Raw genomic sequence first — 24189 nt, 5'->3', positions numbered from 1 at the left:
CATTTAAACATTTATTGAACAAAACAAACCTCCAATCAGTTCACTTGTATGTAGAATTTAGATTAAAAAAAAATAACTATATCTTAAATATTAAATACACAAAAACAGGTAACCAAAACTTTTGGACGAAAAAAAATGGGCTAACTTTACTGCTTATTTTTTTTTTTTTTAATTAGTGTATATTATTTTAAAAAATTGCGTTTGAAAGACCGCTGCGCAAATACCGTGTGACATAAAATATTGCAACAACCGCTATTTTATTCCCTAGGGTCTCTGCTAAAAAATATATATATAATGTTTGGGGGTTCTAAGTGATTTTCTAGCAGAAAATACAGAATTTTTACTTGTAAGCAACAAATGTAAAAAAAGATTTAGTCTTTAAATGGTTAAACTGAGAACTTCTACACAAGGAGTTCAGTCTATTGATAAAAGAACCCGAAGAGATACAAATGTATCTTCTTATCAGATATGGCAGGCTGCCCAGAGGAGGAGAGAAGAAACCTTCAGACAACTTGCAATTGACTTCTATTACAGAAGTCATTTGCAAGTCCCGCTGAAGTTATAATCGGCTTTTTTTATCAGCACAATCGGCCGATGCCGATTAAGTAAAAAAAGCCAAATATCGGCCGATATATCGGCCGGCCGATATATCGGTCGACCTCTAATTTGAGCCCTAAAAAATCTGCATACAGTGAAAGCCATGATCTTTTAGGTTCTGTGTTAGCAGCTTCCCTTCTGCACACTGGCCACAGGGGGTCGCTCGCTCAGCACCTTTGCCACTCATAAAATGTCTTGTATTCTTTGAAAAAGTACAAGGAGTGATATCAATGGTGGAGGTGCTGAATGTATGACCCCCTGCGGTCAATGTGCAGAAGGGAGTGCACCCACACAAAACCCAGAAGATCACAGCTTTTACTTTGTGCAGTAAGCTAGTACAGTGATTTACAGCATCCCCAGTGGCCCTCTGGATATCAAATACATCACTGGCCTAGGCCAGCCTAAGCTGGCCTAATGTAAATATGCAAAAAATACAGTACTGGAGTTTATCCTAAGTTTTGAGTAGTTCACACTACTAGCATTTAGGAATTTATCAGATGTCTACAACTGACCCGCGTTTAGGGCCAGTTTACACCAAAACATGGTGCAGGAAAGGCACATTCATTGAGGAATTTGAAAAAAACAAACTTCTATACCCTATGTAGATGAAGCCTCGATCCACAGCTACACAGAGATCTGAGCGCTCAGTCCTCAGGTCCACTCTGAGCCCACTCTGAGCGGTGACTTGAACACCGGGATGTGGAAGGGGGGGGCGGCTAGTTCAGGCTCTTGTCAGGATCCCAGCAGAGCCTGGAATGGCTCTGTGATTTCAGCCAACAGCGGGCCTTAGCCTGCTGTCGGCTAAATTTAGGTCATGGGAATGCAGAACTAAGTGCACTACTGTGACCTACAGGAGAAGTATGGCCAAAAGAACTTTGACCATACTTCTCCATTAATGGCACTGCACACTCAGATTAAAAATGCAGTGTGTTTGTGTACACCATATTGTATGGTACTGCAGTACCACTGCAGTGGTGCAGTGCGTTTTGAAAAGTACTTTTTGCATGGTCTGGTGCGTTTTGCAGCTGATTCAAATGAACTGACTGTCAAAACACACCCTGTGATCCTGGCATGAACGGCCCTTACCGTACACACCTTATCCAAAATGCAATATGTTATTTTTATTCATTCATTGCAATTTTATATGGCAATACTTTTTATGGGATAACACTAATTATTGTATAAGAAAACAGTATGCACTGCCAATATGTTTACTATCTACAGATGAATAGTTCTCTCCAGTGGCCTTGAAGACAGCAGTCTTTAAATTCACAGATGGGGCTTGTTGCTACTGCTTTTTTTTAGTAAATCAATAAGGATTATTTCTTCTTATACATTGAAGGAACAATATAATTGGTAATAGACATCTACCAGTTCCACAGTTCTCTAAATTAAAGATGGCTTGTTGTCTTCTAATGGAAATTGTATTTATTAGTAGTCATGGTAGGTACCACTGAGAATACAAAGCATCACCCGCATTAACTTATGAATAATCAGAATTTATTTCACTGCAACTAATTACAAACAGCCCTTGAATCTTTGTAGCTGGTATAGGCAGAATCTGATAATTGTGAGTGTAGAGAAGTCTTTCAATATAATGTACAAACAAACTTATTGCAGGGCAGCACCTTTACATACAGCAACGTATCTTAATGTATTCAAAATTACTTCTGTTAATGAGTGTGTTGGTGACATACACAGTGCAATCCTTAGAGACATATAGTTGAAACTACTACCCAAGGCTTTTATCTTGTTATACTGTAAGTGTACCCTTTCTACAGGGAAGTCCTTCAGCTGTTACGAGGAAAAGAATACATGTAAAACACTGGGATTTTTTTACTTTTTTTTATCAATTTACCTGTAGAAAAAATAAAATAATAATAGCACCGAATGGGTACACACCAAACACCACTATTTTTCTAATAAAAAGAGATCAGATGGGCATTCGCTATAAGAAAATATACAGCTAAGGCAATACAAATGGGATCAAAGCAAAGCTTAAACCCTCCTCTCCTTAACAGCTATGGAAGTTGCCATATTAGCCTCTATTTGATCTGCAGTTGCCATGAGGCTGCACTTGTGATAAGTTAAATCGATGGATATGGGTGTGTCAAAGAGAAAGCACTATAAGATGCCCCCTATATTTTACTGGCTGATCATCCACCTATGGAGACCTCCCCCCAAACAGCCTATACAGTTAGTGCATTTTTTAAAGTTGGAGCACTAGCATCTCACATTCACATGGTAATGACCAGAATTAGAAGGCTGAGCAATGCATTGTGCGATGTGTGTGTGTGTGTGTGGGGGGGGGGGGGGTGCATATTCTCTAACTTTCAGAAAGCTATTATTTGCAGAGGCAGTTTAGGCAAAGTAACAGATTCTCATTGGAGATTGGAGGTCACATCTTCTGTTACTAATACCTACCTAGCCCCCTTTTCTCTGCTGCTTGTTTCACTTTTGAGGCCCTTGGAAAAAACCTATACATATGTGAGGAGAATGTAACCTTCTTCCTTTCCTCCCATTATAGAATATGCAGAGCCTGAGAGGCAGTGGCAGCCCGTCCATTAGGGGCGCCCGAGCGCTGCCCCCTCTATCCACGCCGCCGCCACCTCCTCCACCTTCTAGTGATGCGGCGATGCTCTATCCACCTCCACCGCCACCCCCTATTCTTACGTCCGGCGCCTGAATTACAGCAGCGAGGGTGTATTTTAAAGCACCTGATTAGAGCTAGAGGCTCTAATAGGCTTCAAAATAGGATGTGCTTGTGGCGCAGATGAGCCCACTCAGGTGTTACAACAGCGAATGAATATTAGCAGTTGCAACACTGATCCTCCTCCAGCCAATAGGGAAGTGGGTCTGATACCTGTCACTCGATTGGCTGAAAGGACAGGCGATCCTATTGGACGCCTAGGAGGAGGGGAGGAGATGCATGTCAGAAGCGAGGAGGATAAGACACAGGAGCCACTATTCGATCCCCGCCGCTCCTTAATGTCTGCCGCTGTCTGGTGCATGCTGCCTAGATTGGGTAAGTGGATCAACTGGCAGACAGCGAGCGTGGGGGGGTGCTAGGCTTTGAGGTGCCATGGGGGGTGATTGCCGCCCCACAAACAAAAAAACACGAGCCGCCACTGCTGAGAAGCCAATCACTTTAGCACTGTCAAGGTCAGGTAAGAGGTCCCTTTCTCTGTGTAAGCTCTGACATATGCTGATCCCGAGTTTACATGTGGCCAGTGGCGGCTGGTGTTTTTTTTCAGTGGTGAGGGGAGGAGGCACCTCCCCTCACCACTGAACACAGAGGAGAGACCTGCAAATGGAGCTGCCGCCAATACCCCAACCCGTTGCCTGCTGCCGACAAGAGGCAAAGCCAAGGGACTAGCTGCCTGGGGACACCTGATGTGTCCCCAGGCACCGTCCCCGCTACCTGGGGACACCTGATGTGAGGAGGGACTCCGCTTCCTGGGGACACCTGATGCAAGGAGGGACTCCGCTGCCTGGGGACACCTGACGTAAGGAGGGATTCCGCTGCCTGGGGACACCTGATGTAAGGAGGGACTCCGCTGCCTGGGGACACCTGATGTAAGGGGGGACTCTGCTGCCTGGGGACACCTGATGTAAGGAGGGACTTCGCTGCCTGTGGACACCTGATGCAAGGACGGACTCCACTGCCCTGGGGACACCTGATGTAAGGAGCGACTCTGCTGGGAATGTCTGGTGTAAGGAGGGACTCCACTGCCTGGGGACACCTGATTTAAAAAGGGACTCCGCTGGGGACACTTGATGTAAGGAGGGACTCCACTGCCTGGGGACACCTGATATAAGGAGGGACTACGCTGCCTGGGGACACCTGATGTAAGGAGGGACTAAGCTGCCTGGGGACACCTGACGTAAGGAGGAACTACGCTGCCTGGGGACACCTGACGTAAGGAGAGACTCTGCTGCCTGGGGACACCTGATGTAAGCGGGGACTTCGCTGCCTGGGGACACCTGATGTAAGGAGGGACTCTGCTGGGAATGTCTGGTGTAAGGAGGGACTCCACTTCCTGGGGACACCTGATTTAAAAAGGGACTCCGCTGGGGACACTTGATGTAAGGAGGGACTCCACTGCCTGGGGACACCTGATATAAGGAGGGACTACGCTGCCTGGGGACACCTGATGTAAGGAGGGACTAAGCTGCCTGGGGACACCTGACGTAAGGAGAGACTCTGCTGCCTGGGGACACCTGATGTAAGCGGGGACTTCGCTGCCTGGGGACAGCTGATGTAAGGAGGGACTCCGCTGCCTATGAACACCTGATGTAAGGACAGACTCCGCTGCTTGGGGACACCTGATGTAAGGAGGGACTCCACTGCCCCGGGGACACCAGATGTAAGGAGGGACTCTGTTGGGAATGTCTGGGGTAAGGAGGGACTCCACTGCCTGGGGACACCTGATTTAAAAAGGGACTCTGCTGGGGACACTTGATGTAAGGAGGGACTCCACTGCCTGGGGACACCTGATATAAGGAGGGACTCCACTGCCTGGGGACACCTGATGAAAGAAGGGACTCCACTGTCTGGGGGCACTTGATGTAAGGAGGGACTCCGCTGGGGGCACCTGATGTAAGGAGGGATTCCACTGCCTGGGTGCACCTGATGTAAGGAGGGACTCCACTGCCTGTGGGCACCTGATGTAAGGAGGGACACACTCAGGGCTCCCACTGATTCTGCATTATAGTGAGTTGAACAATTTAATTTTATATTACAATGTAATAATAGAAATAATGCACTTCAATCATCCTGACACCATAACAACCATGGTGCCATGATGATTGAAGCACTAACACCAAGTGTTTGGAGTATCTTTATCTGCTGATTGTTAAATTTTCTGGAACACACATATTTCTATTGTGGTGTAGGATCTGAGCCTGCTGTCCTTCCATCCCTCTATCTTTCCTTCCCTCTCTCTCCTTTCCTCCCTTTTTCTTTCTTTCTTTCTCCCTCCATCCCTCATTTATCTCAGACTTGAACCACTCCCCTTTGAGCCACGCCCCTTTAATCCACACCCAATATTCCATTCAAGCCATGCCCATTTTTCGCAGCAGCATGCTTCGTGTGCCGCATTTTCTTTTCCCCACTACACCACGCCTAAAAACGAATGCCCCGTCCACTAATTATAATAAGACTCCGCCTACAGACAAAAAAGTGTCCCTTTAAACTTTTTTATAATATTGGCAACTATGCTTCCTTTGTAATGCATATCATTTTATTGACCAAAGCGGTTCATTGTAAAGAGAGTTGGAAAAAGGTATATACACAGCACCTGATTTTAATGTTTAGGGTCGAGTTTACTAACTGCCTAAAGTGACAGATTTACTTTAATTCTAAAATCTATTGCATCTCGAAACCTGTATCTTATATCATAGAGGCATACTTTTCTATCTGCTGGTATAAATTGTTCATCATTATTAAATCACTCAAAATAAGCATTTTCCTAGACAACAGTGTATTTGCTTATATTTCATAATTGAGCATGGATGGCCTGGAAAATATCATGGAAGAGGAAGATCTAAATGTGTGTAGTATAACGAAGCAAAATTACCTTGTTGAGTTTTGGCTTTCCTTCATCATACTCAATCTCTACGTAATCAGAGGACAACAGACCACTGCAATAGGAAAAGAAGAGCACAAGTTAGATTAGCTTTAGACATAGATTAGCTTTAGACATATGAGACCTGAAAGAAAGGGTACTATGAACATTTAGGGATAATACTAACATTCCTTGTAAGTTTTTAGACTTTCCAGATTTTACTGCACAGTTCAACTAGTTAAAATGAATCTGAAGTTACTGATTTATGAAAAGATTCTTTAATCCCATAGCAGTAGGCAATTAAAAAAAAAAAATTTAGCTGTCACTAAACATACTATCAGAAGTAAAGTGAACCTTAAAGCTGAATGCCAGGCTTCAGATATAAAGCTGAACTCTGGATTATTATTAATGCTGCTCCTCATGAGCGAATAGACCGTTAAATGTATTTTTTTGAAAGCAAGCAGTGTAAATACATGAACATGATTGCATATCAGCCTTTTGCAATCCCTTCTTTGGAAAAGCCATTCAGGACTGCTGTAGTGCTTATGTGCTAACAAGGGGTCTGCCAATAGGAGGAGAGGGCAGAGTAACAGAGGGATGAGATCACCAATCTACTGCCTCCCTTCACTGCCCAATCACAGCCCGGGGGAAGAATTGTGCCTGTGTTACTTAATTGTTGTATAAAAAAAGGTCTCCTACTCTGGCAGACAGGATTGTTGTTCTGTGACAGAGTTGTGTAAATCTCAGAAATGGATAGATAGAAATAAAAATGCTTTGTCAGGTAAAATAGCTCCCTTACATATATTTCATATGTGTTTAGCTTTTTGCCTGGAGTTGAAATTTAACCACTTAAAGTGATTGGAAAGTCTTGGTTTTTTTCTCTCTAAAAATAACAAACATGTAATGCCGCGTACACACAAGCAGACTTGCCAACGGGCTACACTCCGTCGGAATTTTCGACGGAAAGATTTAAAACATGTTCTATATCTGAGTCCGTCAAAAATGCAGACAGAAAAAGTCCGATGGGGCATACACATGGTCGGAATGTCCGACCAAAAGCTCCCATCAGATTTTTTCTGTCGGGAAGTCTGGCCGTGTGTACGCAGCATAATTCTTACCTCTTCCGTGCATTTGGTTTTGCACAGAGCAGCCCAGATCCTCCTCTTCTCGGGTCCTTCTTCAGCTCTCCTGGCCCCTCCCTCCTGTTGAGTGCCCCCAGAGCAAGCAGCTTGCTATGGAGGCACCCAAGCCGAATTACAGCTCCCTGTGTCTATTCAGACACGGAACCCAGGTTCAGCCCTGCCCCCTCTCTCTCCTGATTGGCTAACTGACTTTGACAGCAGCGGGAACCAATGTTGCCGATGCTATGTCTCAGCCAATCAGGAGGAATGTCCCGGACGGCTGAGGAACTCGTGAACATCGCTGAAGAGAGATGGGGCTCAGGTAAGTATTAGAGGGTGCTAGGGCGGCTGCTGCACACAGAAGGTTTTTTTATCTTAATGCATAGAATCCATTAGGATAAGAAAACCTGATTTTACAACCACTTTAAGGACCAAGCCTTTTCTGGCATTTTTTTGTTTAAGTAAAAAGTGTATTTTTTGCTAGAAAATTACTTAGAACTCCCAATCATTATATATTTTTTAGCAGAGACCCTAGAGAATAAATGGTGATCATTGTAGTTTTTTATGTCACACTGTATTTGCACAGAGATTTTTTAAATGCAATTTTTTGGGAAAAAATACACTTTAATGAATTTTATTGCAAAAAAAAAACCAATATATAACCCAATGTTTTAATAAACTATAAAAGATGGTGTTATGTTGAATAAAAAGCTACCTAACATGTCACACTTTAAAATTGTGCATGCTGGTGGAATATCATCAAAAAAAATCTTAATACTTAAAAATCTCCATAGGTGACGCTTTAACATTTTTTACAGGTTACCTGTTTAGAGGAGGTCTAGCACTAGAATTATTGCTCTCGCTCGAACGTTTGCGGAGAAACTGCACATGTGTGATACGAACACCGTTTACATATGTGTGCAAGACTTTTGTATACGTTCACTTCTGCGCACAAGTACAGAGAGACAGGGGTGCTTTAAAAAAAATCGTATTTATTTTATTTTATTTTATACTGTCCCTTGAAAAAAATATTTAGAACTTTTATTCCTATTACAAGGAATGTAAACATCTCTGATAATAGAATTAAGGGGTAACAGGTGCTCTTTCTGGAGAGATCTAGGGACCCCAAATCGCTCCTCTACTTTTGTAAGCAAAAGATCATAAAAAAAAACATTTATCTGATGCTTTAAAAAAAGTTGGTTACTTCTGCCCTAGACCAGAAGTGATGTCATGATGTCACTTCGGTCCTCCTAGATCATAGGGGTAATCAGAGATGATCTGGTTTCTCCTCACCTCTGTGACCAGCCGTGTGAACCGTTGGATCGTTTTCCAGGCTTGCCAGTAAGAATGGTAAGGCCGAAAAACACCAGCTTCTAAAAACAATCCAGTGGCTGATTAGCTGCTCGGATTGCTTTTAAGAGAAAGAAAATCGCTGGCTGAAAAAAAAAAACGGGGTATGGCTGGCAGCTTCAAACCACTTCAAACCTGTCACATACATTTATATATATATATATATATATATATATATATATATATATATGTATATATATATATATATATATATATATATATATATATATATATATATATATCTTGAAGTGGTAGGTGCAGCTAGCTTATTTATTGCTGTTTGCGTCCACACTAAGAAACATTTACCTTGCTTCCTGTTTCCAGTGACAGTAGAAATTGAGATATAGTACATTTCTTACTATGGTCGGTATTTACTACAGACCCCCTACTTCATTTGACAGTAGTCACTTGAACAGGAAATGACAAAAAATATCCCAAACCTACAAAGCAATAAAAACAGTACAGTATGGCTCTTTAACCATGTGATCGGCTGTGTCCAATCACAGCTGGTCACATGTAAACACGGAGATGCCGGCAATCGGCACTCCTCGCCTCACACTGACAGAGTTGTGGCGAGGAGAGCCGATCAGTGGCATTTCCACGCAGGGGGAGTTATCCCCCTGCGTGGAGTGCCTTGATTACAATATAGTGCCAACAGTGTCACCAATTAGTGCCCACCATTGCCCACCAGTGCCAGCAATCAGTGCCCACCAGTGCAAGCAATCAGTGCCCACCACTGCCCACAAGTGCCACCAACAGTGCCCATTAGCGATGCCAGTCAGTGCTGGCTATCAGTGCCGCCTATCAGTGCTGCTCATCAATGCCCATCACTGCTGTTGATCAATGCCCATCAGTGCTACCAATCAATGCCCATCAGTGCCCATCAGTACCGCCTATCCATGCTGCCTATCAGTGCCCACCACTACTGCCTATCAGTGCCCACCAGTGACACCTATTAGTGCTCACCAGTGCCACCTAACAGTGCTCATCAGTGCCGCCTATCAGTGCTCATCAGTGTCACATATCAGTGCCACCTATCAGTGCCCATAAGTGCGGCATTTTAGTGCCTCCTCATCAGTGCCACCTAATCAGTGCCCATAAGTGCCCCCTCATCAGTGCCCATAAGTGCCACCTCATTAATGCTCACTAGTTCAGCTTATCAGTGCCCATCAGTGCCGCCTCATCATATCAGTGAAGGAGAAAAATTACTTAGTTACCAAATTTACTGACAGAAACTAAGTAAAAAAATTTTTTTTTTCAAAATTTTTGGGGTTTTTTTGTAAAAAAATGAAAAACCCAGCAGTGATTAAATACCACCAAAAGAAAACTCTATGTGTGTGTAAAAATGATAAAAAATGTGTTTGGGTACAGTGTAGCATGACCGCGCAATTGTCATTCAAAGTGCGACAGCGCTGAAAGCTGAAAAATGGCTTGGGCAGGAAGGGGGAGTAAGGTATAGGCAAGTGGTTATTGAGATATGACTAGTGGGAAGTGTGTTATAGGCCTTCCTAGAGCCGAAAGGTTTCTTCTCCATAGATACAGAATGGTGAGTAAGCATTGTCAATCTAGGACAGGATGTGGTTTAGTGGCAGGATCACAGGGTGAAAATAAAAAGAAAAGTTTTGCAGCCAACATTTCTGAGGATTAAAAAGCTGCAATATAAAAGGCGGGGGAGATGGGCGGAGCCTAACGGAGCAGACATGCATTGTTACAGCTCCACACCGCTGAGGAGAGAAGAGAAGGACAAAGCGGAGCCTGCAGGCTCAAAAGGTATCCATTTGAACCTTTTTGCCCCAGGGAACAAACTGTGAAAGTTTGGGCAGGAAATATGGTACTAGGAGGAAACCGTGGCAGAAATAAAAATCACCTCACAAAGAGCTCACAGGCACTCACTGCAGCTGAAGCAGCTCCAGTCACCTCACAAGATACAGCATCAGGGCGCTCTCACAGACAGAAAATGTCACAGCAAGACTCTCCATTTGAGTCAGATACAGAACAAATCCTCTCACAAACTTCTCCACAAGCCTCCTCAGAAACCCCAGTAATATTATTACAATTTGAAAAGATGCTTCATAAGGCTTTAAAACAAACCTCAGACCAAATAACAAAAAGCCTAACCAAAGAAATAAGAGAGCTGGGAAACCGCACCGCAGCCTTAGAAATAAAAATGGATGAAATTGAAATTACAATCCAAGTAAATATAACAGAATTGGAACAATTAAAAGAAGAGAATTTAATACTTCAAACTAAGCTTGAAGATTACGAAAATAGAGCCAGACGTTCAAACTTGCGCATAAGGGGAATACCTGAAACTGTGACAGACCTGCAATCTACTATTACTGCTCTATTACAAGAACTAAAGCCAGATATCCCTATTGAACGTTTAGAACTGGACAGAGTACACAGAGCCCTCACAGCCAAAAAGAAAGATGGACCCCCACGTGATATAATCACAAAATTTCATTATTACAGAACGAAAGAACAAATACTAATTGCTGCAAGAGAAAAAAAGGAACTTAATTTTCAAGGACACAATTATCAAATTTTTGCTGACCTATCCCAACTTACTATTACTAAAAGACGATCCATGAAACCCCAACTAATGGAACTACAACGCCACAACATTATGTATCAATGGGGCTTCCCCTTTTCAGTCAGATTTAACTACCAAGGTACAATTTACAGAAGCAGATCAGCAGATGAACTACAACAAACCCTTTTAAAATTAAATCTGACAGAACCCACAAGCAGCAACTCTCCCACACGCAGAAGAATGGCATCATCTTCACCTTCAGGCAGCACTCAGAAAATTTCAGAACAAAATGGGAATCATCATTCTCACAAAAGAGGCCGTTATGCCACATCATCCATGGACCAAGAAGATTCAATGGACTGACATCCTAATTACTGATATCTCTTCATTTATTATACAAAGAGATGGTTCTCTATAAAAAACCTGTATTTATAACTGAATGTAACTGCATTCTGATAGTCACACACTGTGTGGGATCATGTTACATTCCAGTTATATTTCTTATTACTTCTGATTCATATAGCCTTAGAATATATAAGTGAAATAAGGAAATTCTTGTTCAGTTATATATTATCAGGTAATAACAATAGATTTATTACTTTTTAGGACAAATATGTTCAATAATCCAGAAGTAATGGAAGCTTTTTCTTTTTTTTCTTAAAACAAATATATTATTACCTAACTAGTTCCTAGAATTATGTTTTTGTTTATTCCAATCTGAGGCAATACAACCTCAATTTTATGAGTTAACATATCGAAACAGTTACATATGAATAAAATATGTAATTGTTTACTCTAAAAGGGTTAAAATCCCAAAATAATTCAAACTATCTTCATCAATACCAAAGTTATTAACAGTACCTTTCTAACTGAATTATTTAGCCTAGGGCAAAACTAACCATATACAACCACCCTGGAATAAATAATTTCAACAAAAACTATATTCTGCACTCCAATTAATGAAACATCATTTTGATGTCTTTTGACATAGCACTTCTCTCCTGTAAGCGGAAGATCCGTGTACCCCCATTAGCCCTCCTCATTCTCCCAACCATATTATGTGGGAGTGTGACGAAGGCACTTATTCCCCTGAGAGAGATATTTATTCTCTTTCACGGATAAATTGTGATTACTTGCAAAAAATAATTTATACAATGTATCATCTGATCTCATATGTTTTTTGTTTACTCTTTACTCCAGAATTCACTGGTTTCTTTTCTATCTTTTCATCTCTTCAGTCCACACAGGTTGATCTGCGCAGTCAGCTCTACATAACAAAAAGTAAGTCAAAACTATTTGATCTGTTGCCATGGCACCACTGAATATACTTTCCCTGAATGTTCAGGGAATAAATGTCCCTCAAAAAAGGACCAAAGCCTTCCGTACTTTCCATAACAAGAAGGCTCACATAGTATGCCTCCAAGAAACACACTTCACCAAAGATTCTACTCCAAAATATATTTCTCCTTTTTATCAACAAATTTACACGGCTTCTGCCTGTACCAAGCAAAGGGGAACTCTAATTGCATTTCACCGATCCACACCATTCACCTTATCATCAGAAATTAAAGACCCAGAAGGTAGATACCTGATACTCATGGGTTATATAATGGATACAGCAATCACGGTGATTTCCTACTACGCTCCTAACAAACAACCTACACCATTCCTCTCACATACAGTATATTACAAGTGATTAATACACACAAAATAGGAACAGTGATAATGTGTGGGGATTCGAACCAGGTCCTCCTCCCATTTCTAGATAAATCACCTTTTACACCATCCAAAATAACCTCTAGATTACCTTTTTCTCAACTTCTTTCCAAATACAATCTGGTAGATTCGTGGAGAGAAAGTAACCCAATGAAAAAGAAATTCACTTATTTCTCGCACCCTCATCAAACCTTCACCAGAATAGATCATATTTTTCTAACAATAGGAATGCTACCAGAAATTATTGCATCAGATATAATTCCGATTCCGTGGTCTGACCATAATGCAGTATACACTACTATAGCCTCAGCCATACCAAAAGCGCATGACCCAACGTGGTACTTACCGGACATAATGCTCAAACACCCACTACATCAGACGGCCATTGAACAAGCTTTAAAGGAATACATATCAATTAATAATACAACAGACATCTCCCCAATAACACTGTGGGAAGCTCATAAGCCTGTCTTGCGTGGTACAATACAAAGACAAATGGCACTATTTAAACAGGAACGCAAAAATCTAGCAAAAAAACTAGAACTCAATTTTAATGCAGCCTACATATCATTCCAAGATAATCCATCTCAGAGTACAAAATCTCATCTGGAAAAATCTAGATTGGAATACGATCTATTTCTCACTAAGTCAGTTGATAAATCCCTCAAACGCTCCAAACACAATTTCTACATGAATACAAACAAACCAGGTACATATTTGGCTCGGGCATTAAATTCAACTAACAAGTCTTTCAAACCAATACGTTTGAAATTATCAAAAAATGTTTATACTTGTAATCCAGTTAAAATAGTCCATAAATTTCACTCACATCTCGCAACTTTATACAAGACAAACAATGAATTTAATCCTACAGAGGCTGAATCCTTCTTCTCAAAAATAACCTTACCTGAGTTATCTCAGAATCAAAAAAGCAGTTTGGATGAGCCTATAACTATAGATGAAGTTGCTAACGCCATAAAAGACCTAAAACTTAACAAAAGACCAGGCCCAGATGGCTACTCGGCTTTATACTATAAAACATTCTCAGAAATACTCTCTCCCATTCTCACTGAAACTTTTAACAAACTTCTAGATGGACATTCTTTTCAGCAAGAAACACTAATGGCAATTGTTTGTATGATCCCAAAACCCCTTTCTGATGATACTTCCTGTGTGAATTATCAGCCTATCTCTCTGTTAAACCTCGATATTAAATTATTAGCAAAAATAATAGCAAAACGCCTCAATAGCATTATAGGAAAATTAATACATAGAGATCAAGTAGGCTTCATGCCAAATAGACAGGCAGGCGATAATATACGCAGGGCAGTGTTATTGGCACATATTGCTAAAAAACGGAAAATCCCTTTATGTTTTCTATCTCTCGATATTAAGAGGGCATTTGACACAGTATCCTGGCAATATATGCAATATTCATTACAAAAATGGGGTTTTGGACCCCACTTTTTAACATGGATCAAAGCATTATATAATAAACCCAAAGCCTATATAAAATATGCTGGATACAAATCTGATGCCTTTAATATCAAAAGAGGTACCCGACAGGGTTGCCCATTATCTCCCTTATTATTTGCACTTATACTCGAACCCATGGCCCAATACATCAGAACAAACCAAACTATAACTGGCATTGAAGTAGGAGGTATCACACACAAATTATGTATATTTGCAGACGATATATTACTTTTTCTATCATCACCACAGGTCTCTGGTCCTAACTTAATACCAGCTCTTGATGGATTTGCAGCCCTATCCGGCCTTATGATTAATCCTAAGAAATGCCTAGTGCTTAATATTTCACTCACAAACATGGAATTGATCCCGGCTAGGGCTGCACTCCCATTCACATGGGCAGAAAAATCAATCCCATATCTTGGAATTCATTTAACAGCATCTCATTCTGACTTATTCTCAACCAATTATCCTCCTGTATTAAGACAGATCACAAATCTAATAAAACAATGGTCGCAACTTCCTTTATCCTGGATAGGGAAGATTAATGCAATCAAAATGACTATTCTACCCAAATTGCTTTATCTATTCAGAGTCCTCCCTATTCCAATTCCTTCCTATTTTTTGAGAATAGTACAAAAAAGAGCAACTTCGTTTATATGGGGCTCTTCTAAACCACGTATACCTATACACACACTACATCTTCCCAAAAATAAAGGAGGCCTGGGATACCCTAATTTTACTAACTACTACAGAGCAGCACATTTGGCCAGTCTGTCCAAATACCATGCAAAACAGGAAATCCCATTATGGGTATTTATAGAGGCTTCAGAAAATGACCCTCTATTAATATCAAACTTATTATGGCTTGATCCTAAAGACCGCTTTAAAATTCATAATCCCATAACTAAACACTTCTTATCTCTCTGGGATAAACTAAAAACCAAATATCAGTTACAATCTCCACACAATCCTCTCCTTTCTTTTATCAGAAATCCGGCCTTTTATCCGGCATGGATCTACCCAAATTCTTTTAAAGCTTGGACAACATCAGGCATTCAGACACTAAATGACTTCATAGCATCTAAATCATTCCTTTCATTCCCATCGCTTAGAGAAAAATATGATCTACCAAACTCTGAGATATTTAGATATCTCCAAATCAAAAATTTCTATACACCATTCCTAAAGGGGGATACACCATTATCCCAATTATCCATTTTTGAATCAATCTGTACAAAAGATCCATTTGCTAAAGGTACAATTTCATCACTTTATAATCAATTATATGGAGTAGCAAATCTTAATAGACCCTCTTACGTTCAGAGGTGGGAGGAGGACCTGGGACGAACTTTAAAAGACACGGACTGGTCTAACATATGGCTCACATCTAAGTCATCCTCACCCAACATCTTAGCACTGGAGACAAATTATAAAGTCCTAACTCGCTGGTACCTTGTACCCGCTAGAGTGGCAAAATATTCACCTAATACCTCAGCTCTTTGTTTTCGAGGATGCCCAGAAATAGGCACACATTTACACATATGGTGGACGTGCCCAGTAATCCAAACCTTCTGGAAGGAAGTCTTCGTGATTGCATCTAAAATATTTAAAAAAATAATACAACCAGATCCATATTTAACTTTACTTAATCTAAAACCGGAATGGTTAACACTCTCTCAATTCAAACTTATGATCCAACTAATAACGGCTGCAAAACAAACAGTGGCCAAGGCATGGAAATCTCCTACATTGGTACTAGCAGAAACAATTCACAGAATGAATAATACAATGTCCCATGCTAAGATGGTAGCCATCGATCAAAATCAAATTCCAAAATTTGAAAAACTTTGGCATCCTTGGATAAAACAACAGTTCCTGTCAAACTTCAATGACTCTGTCCTGTTGCCATGGTAACAGATTAAATGACTTACAGAGACACCCATTCTAAGGCTTCAAAGAGAACTAAAAAGAATAATAAACTGACGAGCGGGACAACCTTGTGGACCATACCTCTACCTTTCTACCCTTTTTCTTCTTTCTCTTTCCTTTTCTCCACCTTACGATTAAAGCTCATTATCAGAATTTATTTGACCTATATACACTCTACCTGTAAACAATATGTATAGTAGGTATAAATCATTTAAATACCTACAAAAGTAACTAAGGAAATGATATATATCTTTAATTTAGGTTTACGTGAACCCAATGTTTAATATTTGAAATTTCATGATATTTACCTATATAAACCCTACTGTAAAACAATGAGCTTACTTTATAGATCCTTGTAAACTTACTTTATGTATCTTTATAATATTGTATACTCAATAAACTTCTTTTGACAAGGAAAAAGCTGCAATATAAGGAATTTGTAGAGTTAGCAACTCCAACTGAATTTGGCCCCGTTCTTTTAGTTATCTATAAAACAGCCATTCATAGGCCGGCAGATTAGAAAAAATGTAAAATGTTTCTTGAAGGTTGGTCTTGTTTTTTTTTTAAACTAGTGAAGTAGAGCAAAAATGGTGAATCTATATGGAGGGAGAATATTACAAGTAACTATGCACTGTAGTGAAAAATCTTTTAGAAAAAAAAATAAGAAATGACCAATTTTGAACCCTTATGCACTCTGTAGGTCTTATGCCCTGTACACACGATAGGATTTTCCGATGGAAAATGTGCGATAGGACCTTGTTGTCGGAAATTCCGACCGTGTGTAGGCTCCATCACACATTTTCCATTGGAATTTCCGACACACAAAGTTTGAGAGCTTGCTATAAAATTTTCCGACAACAGAATACGTTGTCGGAAATTCCAATCATGCTCAGAATAAATTAAGAGATGAAAGCTATTGGCTACTGACCCGTTTATAGTCCCGACGTACGTGTTTTACGTCACCGCGTTCAGAACGATCGGATTTTCCGACAACTTTGTGTGACTGTGTGTATGCAAGACAAGTTTGAGCCAACATCCGTCGGAAAAAATCCTAGGATTTTGTTGTCGGAATGTCCGATCAATGTCCGACCGTGTGTACAGGGCATTATAGTGGAGTCTGCCCATCAAATCTATACATTTTCTAATAGCCCTTCTCCAGAAAGACACATATTTGTAAGGACCTTTATAAGTAACTATACATGGCTTGTAAAAACTCTTTCAGAACTTTAAGATACTGTTTTGAGATTTGAAGCACTGTAAAAGTTTTTGTATAGTATATTGCAGTTTCAGCAGCAAACTCTTTGCAATAGGTGACAATGGCTGTGCATATTCACAGGACATGGTGATTTTGTATCACCGCACTCCAGGAAATCCATCAGGATAGTTATAAAGGAAAGTTTAGCTGCTTACAGAGGATTCTTTTAACAACAGTGCTAGAACAGATGGAAATTCGATGACTCAATAAATGATTTTCATTTTTTAACAATAGATACGCTGTAACATTAACATTGATTCCATGGATATGTATTTGGAATTATATGAGGTGATAGAAAGGATATATTACCCTTTATATCTACATTGTTAACCAGAGCACCTCACCTGACCTTTCTTGGCCTGCTCTACTCTGAATTAGCACTCAACAAGAAAATGCACTCTGCAACCTGGCAATTGAAAGAGCAGAAGCCACAGGCAATGACTGGGACAAAAATAGAACTCACTTAAGCTCTTCAGAGCTCACACGGCTGGATGAATCATTATTGGTTAAGCCACGAGATTTCTGGTTGCTCAAAGAAGATTCTGATTATCATACTATATTCTTAAGTTATGTTATGTATGGGCAAAATATGGTGGTCATGTGTATGTTATCTAATAAAGAATATCCTGCAATGGTGCAAACTTTGTATTTTATTTATTGCTAAGTTACATTCCAAAGTACAGTCATTTCCATTCCAAGCCAATAATAACTATTTTACTTGGTCATGGAACGTTTCCCCAGGGCATGCCATGAACTAATAGTCAATTATTATACTGTCAAGTACATAGACGTATACTTGTGTAGAACTGGGAATGCATACTTTGCGGAGATCAGATAAATAAATCCTACAACCCATTTAACCTTTTTTCTGAGACATTTCCAAACTCTTTTTATGCTAAATGTCAGGTCATGAAACACTGCCTATAAGGTCTTCTGCTGGTAATACACTCTACAGTATCTTGTACTAATGGCATGGTGTGATCCATTTTGGTCACGGCAGCACCCATTGATCAGAGTAATGTATGGAGTGTGAATAGTGAATCATTTCCTTTAAGGTTTTTTTATCCCTCCCTTTCTTTGTGATACACATCACCACGAAAGAAAGTGAAGGGAAGTCTATCCAATTTGGAATCAGACAGCAATTAAAAACTTACAGAAGTTCTACTCCTGCTCTACTGTACTACAAAAATGTTTTTTTTAATGTCCGTGTACCCACTGGGGATATTTCTCATAATTTCCTGTTCTGATACTCGTCAAAATGAATGGAAATGTAGAGAAACTGTGCAACTAGTGGATATAGACAGCAATAAAAAAAATTGGCAGAGGTTCTCACCCTTCTCAACTCTATTCAAAACTAAAAAATGTCCGTAGTTGCTATGTAAATGTAAGTTACAGAACTATTTTAATGTCCTGTAATATCCTTATTGAGATTTCAGTGTTTTAAAAGAACATAGTGTAACCCACTTTCTTTATTTGCTATTTTTAAATATATGATGGTTGACTAGTCAGAATTTAAACTAAATAGCTAGGTCTTTCAGTCACAGCTTTGCCCTCACTCTTACAGCTCACCAACCTGCTGTAATTTTCTTTTATTTTGACACATGTGCAATGAAAGGACCTTTCCTTTTTGTAGGAAAAGAACAACCCTCTATAAGTAGACACTAACAGAGGCCAAACTTTATCTGCCATCTAACTCGGCTCTTGGTCAATTTATACCCAATTATCACTATTGATGCCGGGAATGGTTACTTCTCTTGTAAAAATCAGATTGTGATTTCCTGGCTTTCGGGTCTTAATGAAACCAAATCTTTCATTAAACTCAATGTTCCTATAATAAAGACCAAAGATGGAAAAAGATTAACAGGATATGTCAATACAGGATAATTAAATGAAAAGGAGGCAGAGTATTGGTTTTTACAGGCCAAAAAAACACTGGAATTGGATCACATACGGGCCTATTATTTCTTTCTTGGATTCCTTCCCTGTTAATAATTTGACCATTGAATATGAGAGCTGCAGAATTTATTTGACCTATATACACTCTACTTGTAAACAATATGTATAGTAGGTATAAATCATTTAAATACCTACAAAAGTAACTAAGGAAATTATATATATATATATATATATATATATATATATATATATATATATATATATATATATATATATATCTTTAATTTAGGTTTACGTGAACCCAATGTTTAATATTTGAAATTTCATGATATTTACCTATATAAACCCTACTGTAAAACAATGAGCTTACTTTATAGATCCTTGTAAACTTACTTTATGTATCTTTATAACATTGTATACTCAATAAACTTCTTTTGACAAGGAATATGAGAGCTGCTAACTTCATATTGATGTAAGCTGTAATCTTAACATAAATAATATAAATTCCCTTTCTGATAAAACTATCTATAGAAGATGCAGTACAAACAAGAAATTTTAAAGTAGATTATTTTTGTAAGTTTTAAACATACCAGCAGCAAGAACCTCTATGAGGTCTTTCTTGGGAAGTTTCTCTCTCAATTCCCATGCTTGTGACCACTATCTGTGCAATAAGGAATGAGAAAAGCAAGCAAAAAAAAAAATATAGAGTTCCTATTCTTTTCCTACTCAGCTCAGATTTTTTTCTTGTTTTTTTATTTATCTTTTTCTTTTATTGTTGTCCATATCCTCAATTTGAGAGTTTTCCCTAGTAGTGATTGTTGTCAATAAACCGCCAGATCTCCCCAATGAGCATACAAACACCAAAAAAAAAATCTGTGAGGGGTTCTTACCATTACCTGCTCTATCCAAAACAAAAAGGTCTGTAGTTGTATATTAGTATGCACACAAATATTTTTATTATGATTTCTAAAACACAATTTCAATCATTTTCTCTGAACATAACTTATAAACACAGATATTCCCATGAGTGCTTATGGTACATTTCAGCATTTGTTGATGTTCAGTGCTGCTGATTTCCTCTTTAGGGCCATTTCTTGTCTACATGCATGTACTCTAGCAATTTGTTCCTGGCCTCTCTCAGGGAGGGTTTCCTGATGGTGACAAAAGTGGACTGCGCCTGTGTAATGCATGCTGCCGCAGCCACTTATACTCTTCAATAGAGGTGCGCATAACAAGGCGACAACTCCGATGCACAATTAAAGGAGTTGTAAAGTCTCAAGGTTTTTCACCTTAATGCATTCTATGCATTAAGGTAAAAAACCTTCTGTGGTGCATAGCCACCCTTTTTCTTACCTGAACCCAATCATTCCAATGACGAACACGAGCCCAGCAGCTCCAGCCACTGACTGTCTCAGATCCTCATTGGATAGATTGATAGCAGCGGGAGCCAATGCTGTCAATCAAATCCAGTTACAAGGGAGCTGGGGGTGGGGCCGAGCCCTGCTGTCTGAATGTAGCAGCAGGACTCGGGAGCATGCCCACATGAGTGCCTCCATGTAAAGCGGCTCTCCGTGGGGGCACTCGAGAAGAGGAGGAGCCAGGAGTGCCACCGGGGGGACCCCAGAAGAAGAGGATCGGGGCTGCTCTGTGCAAAACCCTTGCACAGAGCAGGTAAGTATAACATGTTTGTTATTAAAAAAAAAACAAATCACTTTTAGAGAGCTGTCACCTTATAACAGGAAGCACCTAAACAAGTATCTTAAAGTGTAACTAAAGGGATAGGGAAAAGGAGTGTACCGCAACTCCCATAGGAGCCGCTGGTATTTTTGCCCATGTCTTCCCAACTTTAGTCCCGCAGCCAGGCACACAATATTATCCACAACCAGGTACACACAACACACTCGCTTGTTACTTGACCAGTCTAGGGGATGTTGTTTTCGTTGTTTTTGGAGAACTTGGTTTGGGATGAGGCTAGTGGTGGGATACTCCAAGAATAAGATCTATGTACACTGAGGACTTAATCTTCCTTTCTTGTCTAAGTAGTAGCAGAATTAGTGGCAGCCCGTCCATTAGGGGTGCCCGGGCACCGCCCCCTCTCTCCAGGCCACCCCCTAAATGCATAATGGATAGATGCATGCATGGCATGCATCTATCCATGGCTGCCGCGGCCACCCCCTATTCATGCATCCAAAGGCTCTAATAGGCTTCAAAATAGGGTAGGCTCGGGACGCAGAGAAACCGGTAGCTAGAGCACAAATTCCCCAAAATCCAGTAATGTCTGTACTCGCAAGGCCCAAGGACTGATGGATGCCTTCTTCCAATCTTCCAAGCGATGCCCTCCAATGATACCAGACTGATCTATGGAAGACAGCTACACTCAGTCAGCTTCTTCTAAGCAACCTGGGTCTATGCATCCCTCCCCTCAGGTCGCCCATCTGAGGACTCCTTCAGCAGCTTGTGACTAGGGAGGCAGCATGCCTCCCCCAGGCTGGACTCCTCCACTCTGGCACAAGACCCTGAGCTCTGTGTGCTCCAAGCATAAATGCAGTCACCCAGCCTGCATTCAGAGTTTGTCTCTCTGGGATAGGCAAGGGCTGCATCCAATTTAATTCCACCATTTGCATAGCTTCACACCTACTATCCAGAAATTTCTCCAGTCTCCTGGGTACAGAGGAAGCTTATGCAGATTTGCAGCAGCAGAGCACATAGATCAGACCTCACTAGCAGATTGTGGCTGCACTGATAGCAGTGAGCCAAAATATGCTTTTGCCCAACACAAATTATCCACACTGCCTTCAGTGTGGCAACTAAATGTACCTATCAAAAGAAAACTAAAGCTAAATTATCTAATATTTAGCACCTACCTATGAGTGTACTACAGGAGGGTGGTAAGCCCTGTCAGTTTTTTTTTGCCATCTGTGTCCCATTGGGGAGATATACTTTTACTTCCTGTCCCATAGCGAAAACAGGAAGTGAAAGGAAATCCCTTGGCCCCCCCAGGTCACCAGAATTAGCATCTATATTGGAAGATCTCCCTTCTTTTATTTTTCTGTGGACAAACGAAAATTTGGGATTTTCTTCTACTTTCACTTTTAATGATAATGGTAAATAGGATAAGTAGAGTGAATCTCCATAACAGGGGCACAGACAGCAATTAAAACTGACAGGTGTTCTAATCCATCTCCGCTGTCCTCTTCACTGTCCAAAAATGAAGTTCTGCTTTTAATTAAACTTTTTAATGGCAGGATCACCAGGTATTACTTTATTAAAAGCTGCAGATTTAAATCGATTTAAAGCAACTTTTGAACTCACATTTACATGTTAAAGCCTATATGGAATTTTGGTGACTGGATTTAGATCTACTTTAACCTCAGCACAATTGCTTTCCAAAGATGTATGAATTTAGTTTGTGATAAACATCACCACGGCTATGAAATTGTTAATATGAGATTGTGGATGTTTTTAAAGAGATTGGGGAACATCTGGATATATTATTCTCTGATTTCTGCCTAAGTGACGGCTGCAATGCCCAATGGACTTCAATAGGCTAGATTAATTGCTTTGCCGCACAGCAAACCAGTAATGCTGTTACCCTGGCAGTGTAGAGATCTGCACCTGCTTACACCATCTGCGTGACCTGATGGTGCAGGGCTCATAGCCCCCGCATGGCTGACCTTCATCTTTCTCTGGGACAAGTACACTTGGCTGCTACCAGTTAAGTGTGTCAGATACAAAAATACAGGCTAGTTCATCCGGAATTGTAAAATCATCATAATTATGATTGGTTTTAACTATCTCATACAGACCCTACCTCTTTAAATGTATGATTTTTTAGAAAAATCCTTACCCACTGGAACATACTGATATATAGTGATACACTAATACACACACACATACACATAGGGGGCCTTTTACTATAGCACAAAAAAATTATCCTGCTGTCCGGGAAAATAGCACCCAATTAAGACTTCAACTCTCAGAAACTGGAAAGCAGCGCTATTGCCAGCAAACATGCCTGTCAAATCACATATGTAGGAATAGTGGAAGTCAATGCAAAATCCAGAGTTCTCACTGAAGGCTTATATGCAAGTTCTTTGCCATAAAAAGTGTATGGGGACCTGGGTCCTGCCCCAGGGGACATGTATCAATTGGAAAAAATGTTTTTTTTTTTTTTTAAATGTTTTTAAAATGGCCGTTGTTTCAGGAGCAGTGATTTTAATAAATGCTTAAAGTGAAACAATAAAAATTAAAAATTCCGTTAAATATCATGCCTGGGGGGTGTCTATAGTATGCCTGTAAAGTAGCGCACCTTTCCCGTGTTTATTACTGTACCGTAGCAAAATGACATTTCTATAGGAAAAAATGTCATTTAAAATTGCTTGCGGCTGTATTGAATTGCTGGTTCCCGGGAATATAGAGTAAGTCCATACCAGGTCCTTCGAGTCTGGTATGGATATTAAGGTGAACTCCATGCATAATCTCCACCGTGGTGGATTCTCCTTGTTGCTTGCTTGGGATATCTCTTTATCCCAACCCCCTTTCCTACATTCCAGTGATTTATTTGCTTTGGAGGTATGCCATCCTCAATCGGTAACACCCTACTACAGGTTGAGCCCTCTCACCATTTAATTAAATTAGATTCAGATTCATTTTATCCGTATGAACTCCACACAGAGCCCGCCCCCTTTATTTTCTGGAAAAAAGGGGGCAGAGCTTTCCGTGTGACGTCAACGGATGGTCACACCCCAT

General features: G+C 40.2%; 1 protein-coding gene across 5 annotated transcripts in view; it reads right to left on the bottom strand.

Moving 5' to 3' along the window:
- ADAM23 (ADAM metallopeptidase domain 23) overlaps nucleotides 1-24189 on the bottom strand; it is a 339892-nt gene that overhangs the window by 167237 nt on the left and 148466 nt on the right. For all 5 annotated transcript variants that reach the window (XM_073633382.1, XM_073633385.1, XM_073633383.1 and 2 more), the window contains exon 4: nucleotides 6177-6240. In XM_073633382.1, coding sequence (XP_073489483.1) covers nucleotides 6177-6240 — 64 coding nt within the window. The remainder of the gene's footprint in view (nucleotides 1-6176; nucleotides 6241-24189) is intronic.

Source organism: Aquarana catesbeiana, linkage group LG06, assembly GCF_042186555.1.
Source record: "Aquarana catesbeiana isolate 2022-GZ linkage group LG06, ASM4218655v1, whole genome shotgun sequence".
Lineage (NCBI taxonomy): Eukaryota > Metazoa > Chordata > Amphibia > Anura > Ranidae > Aquarana > Aquarana catesbeiana.
The sequence above is the reverse complement of the archived record's forward strand: the minus strand, read 5'-3'. Positions and strand labels throughout refer to the sequence as shown.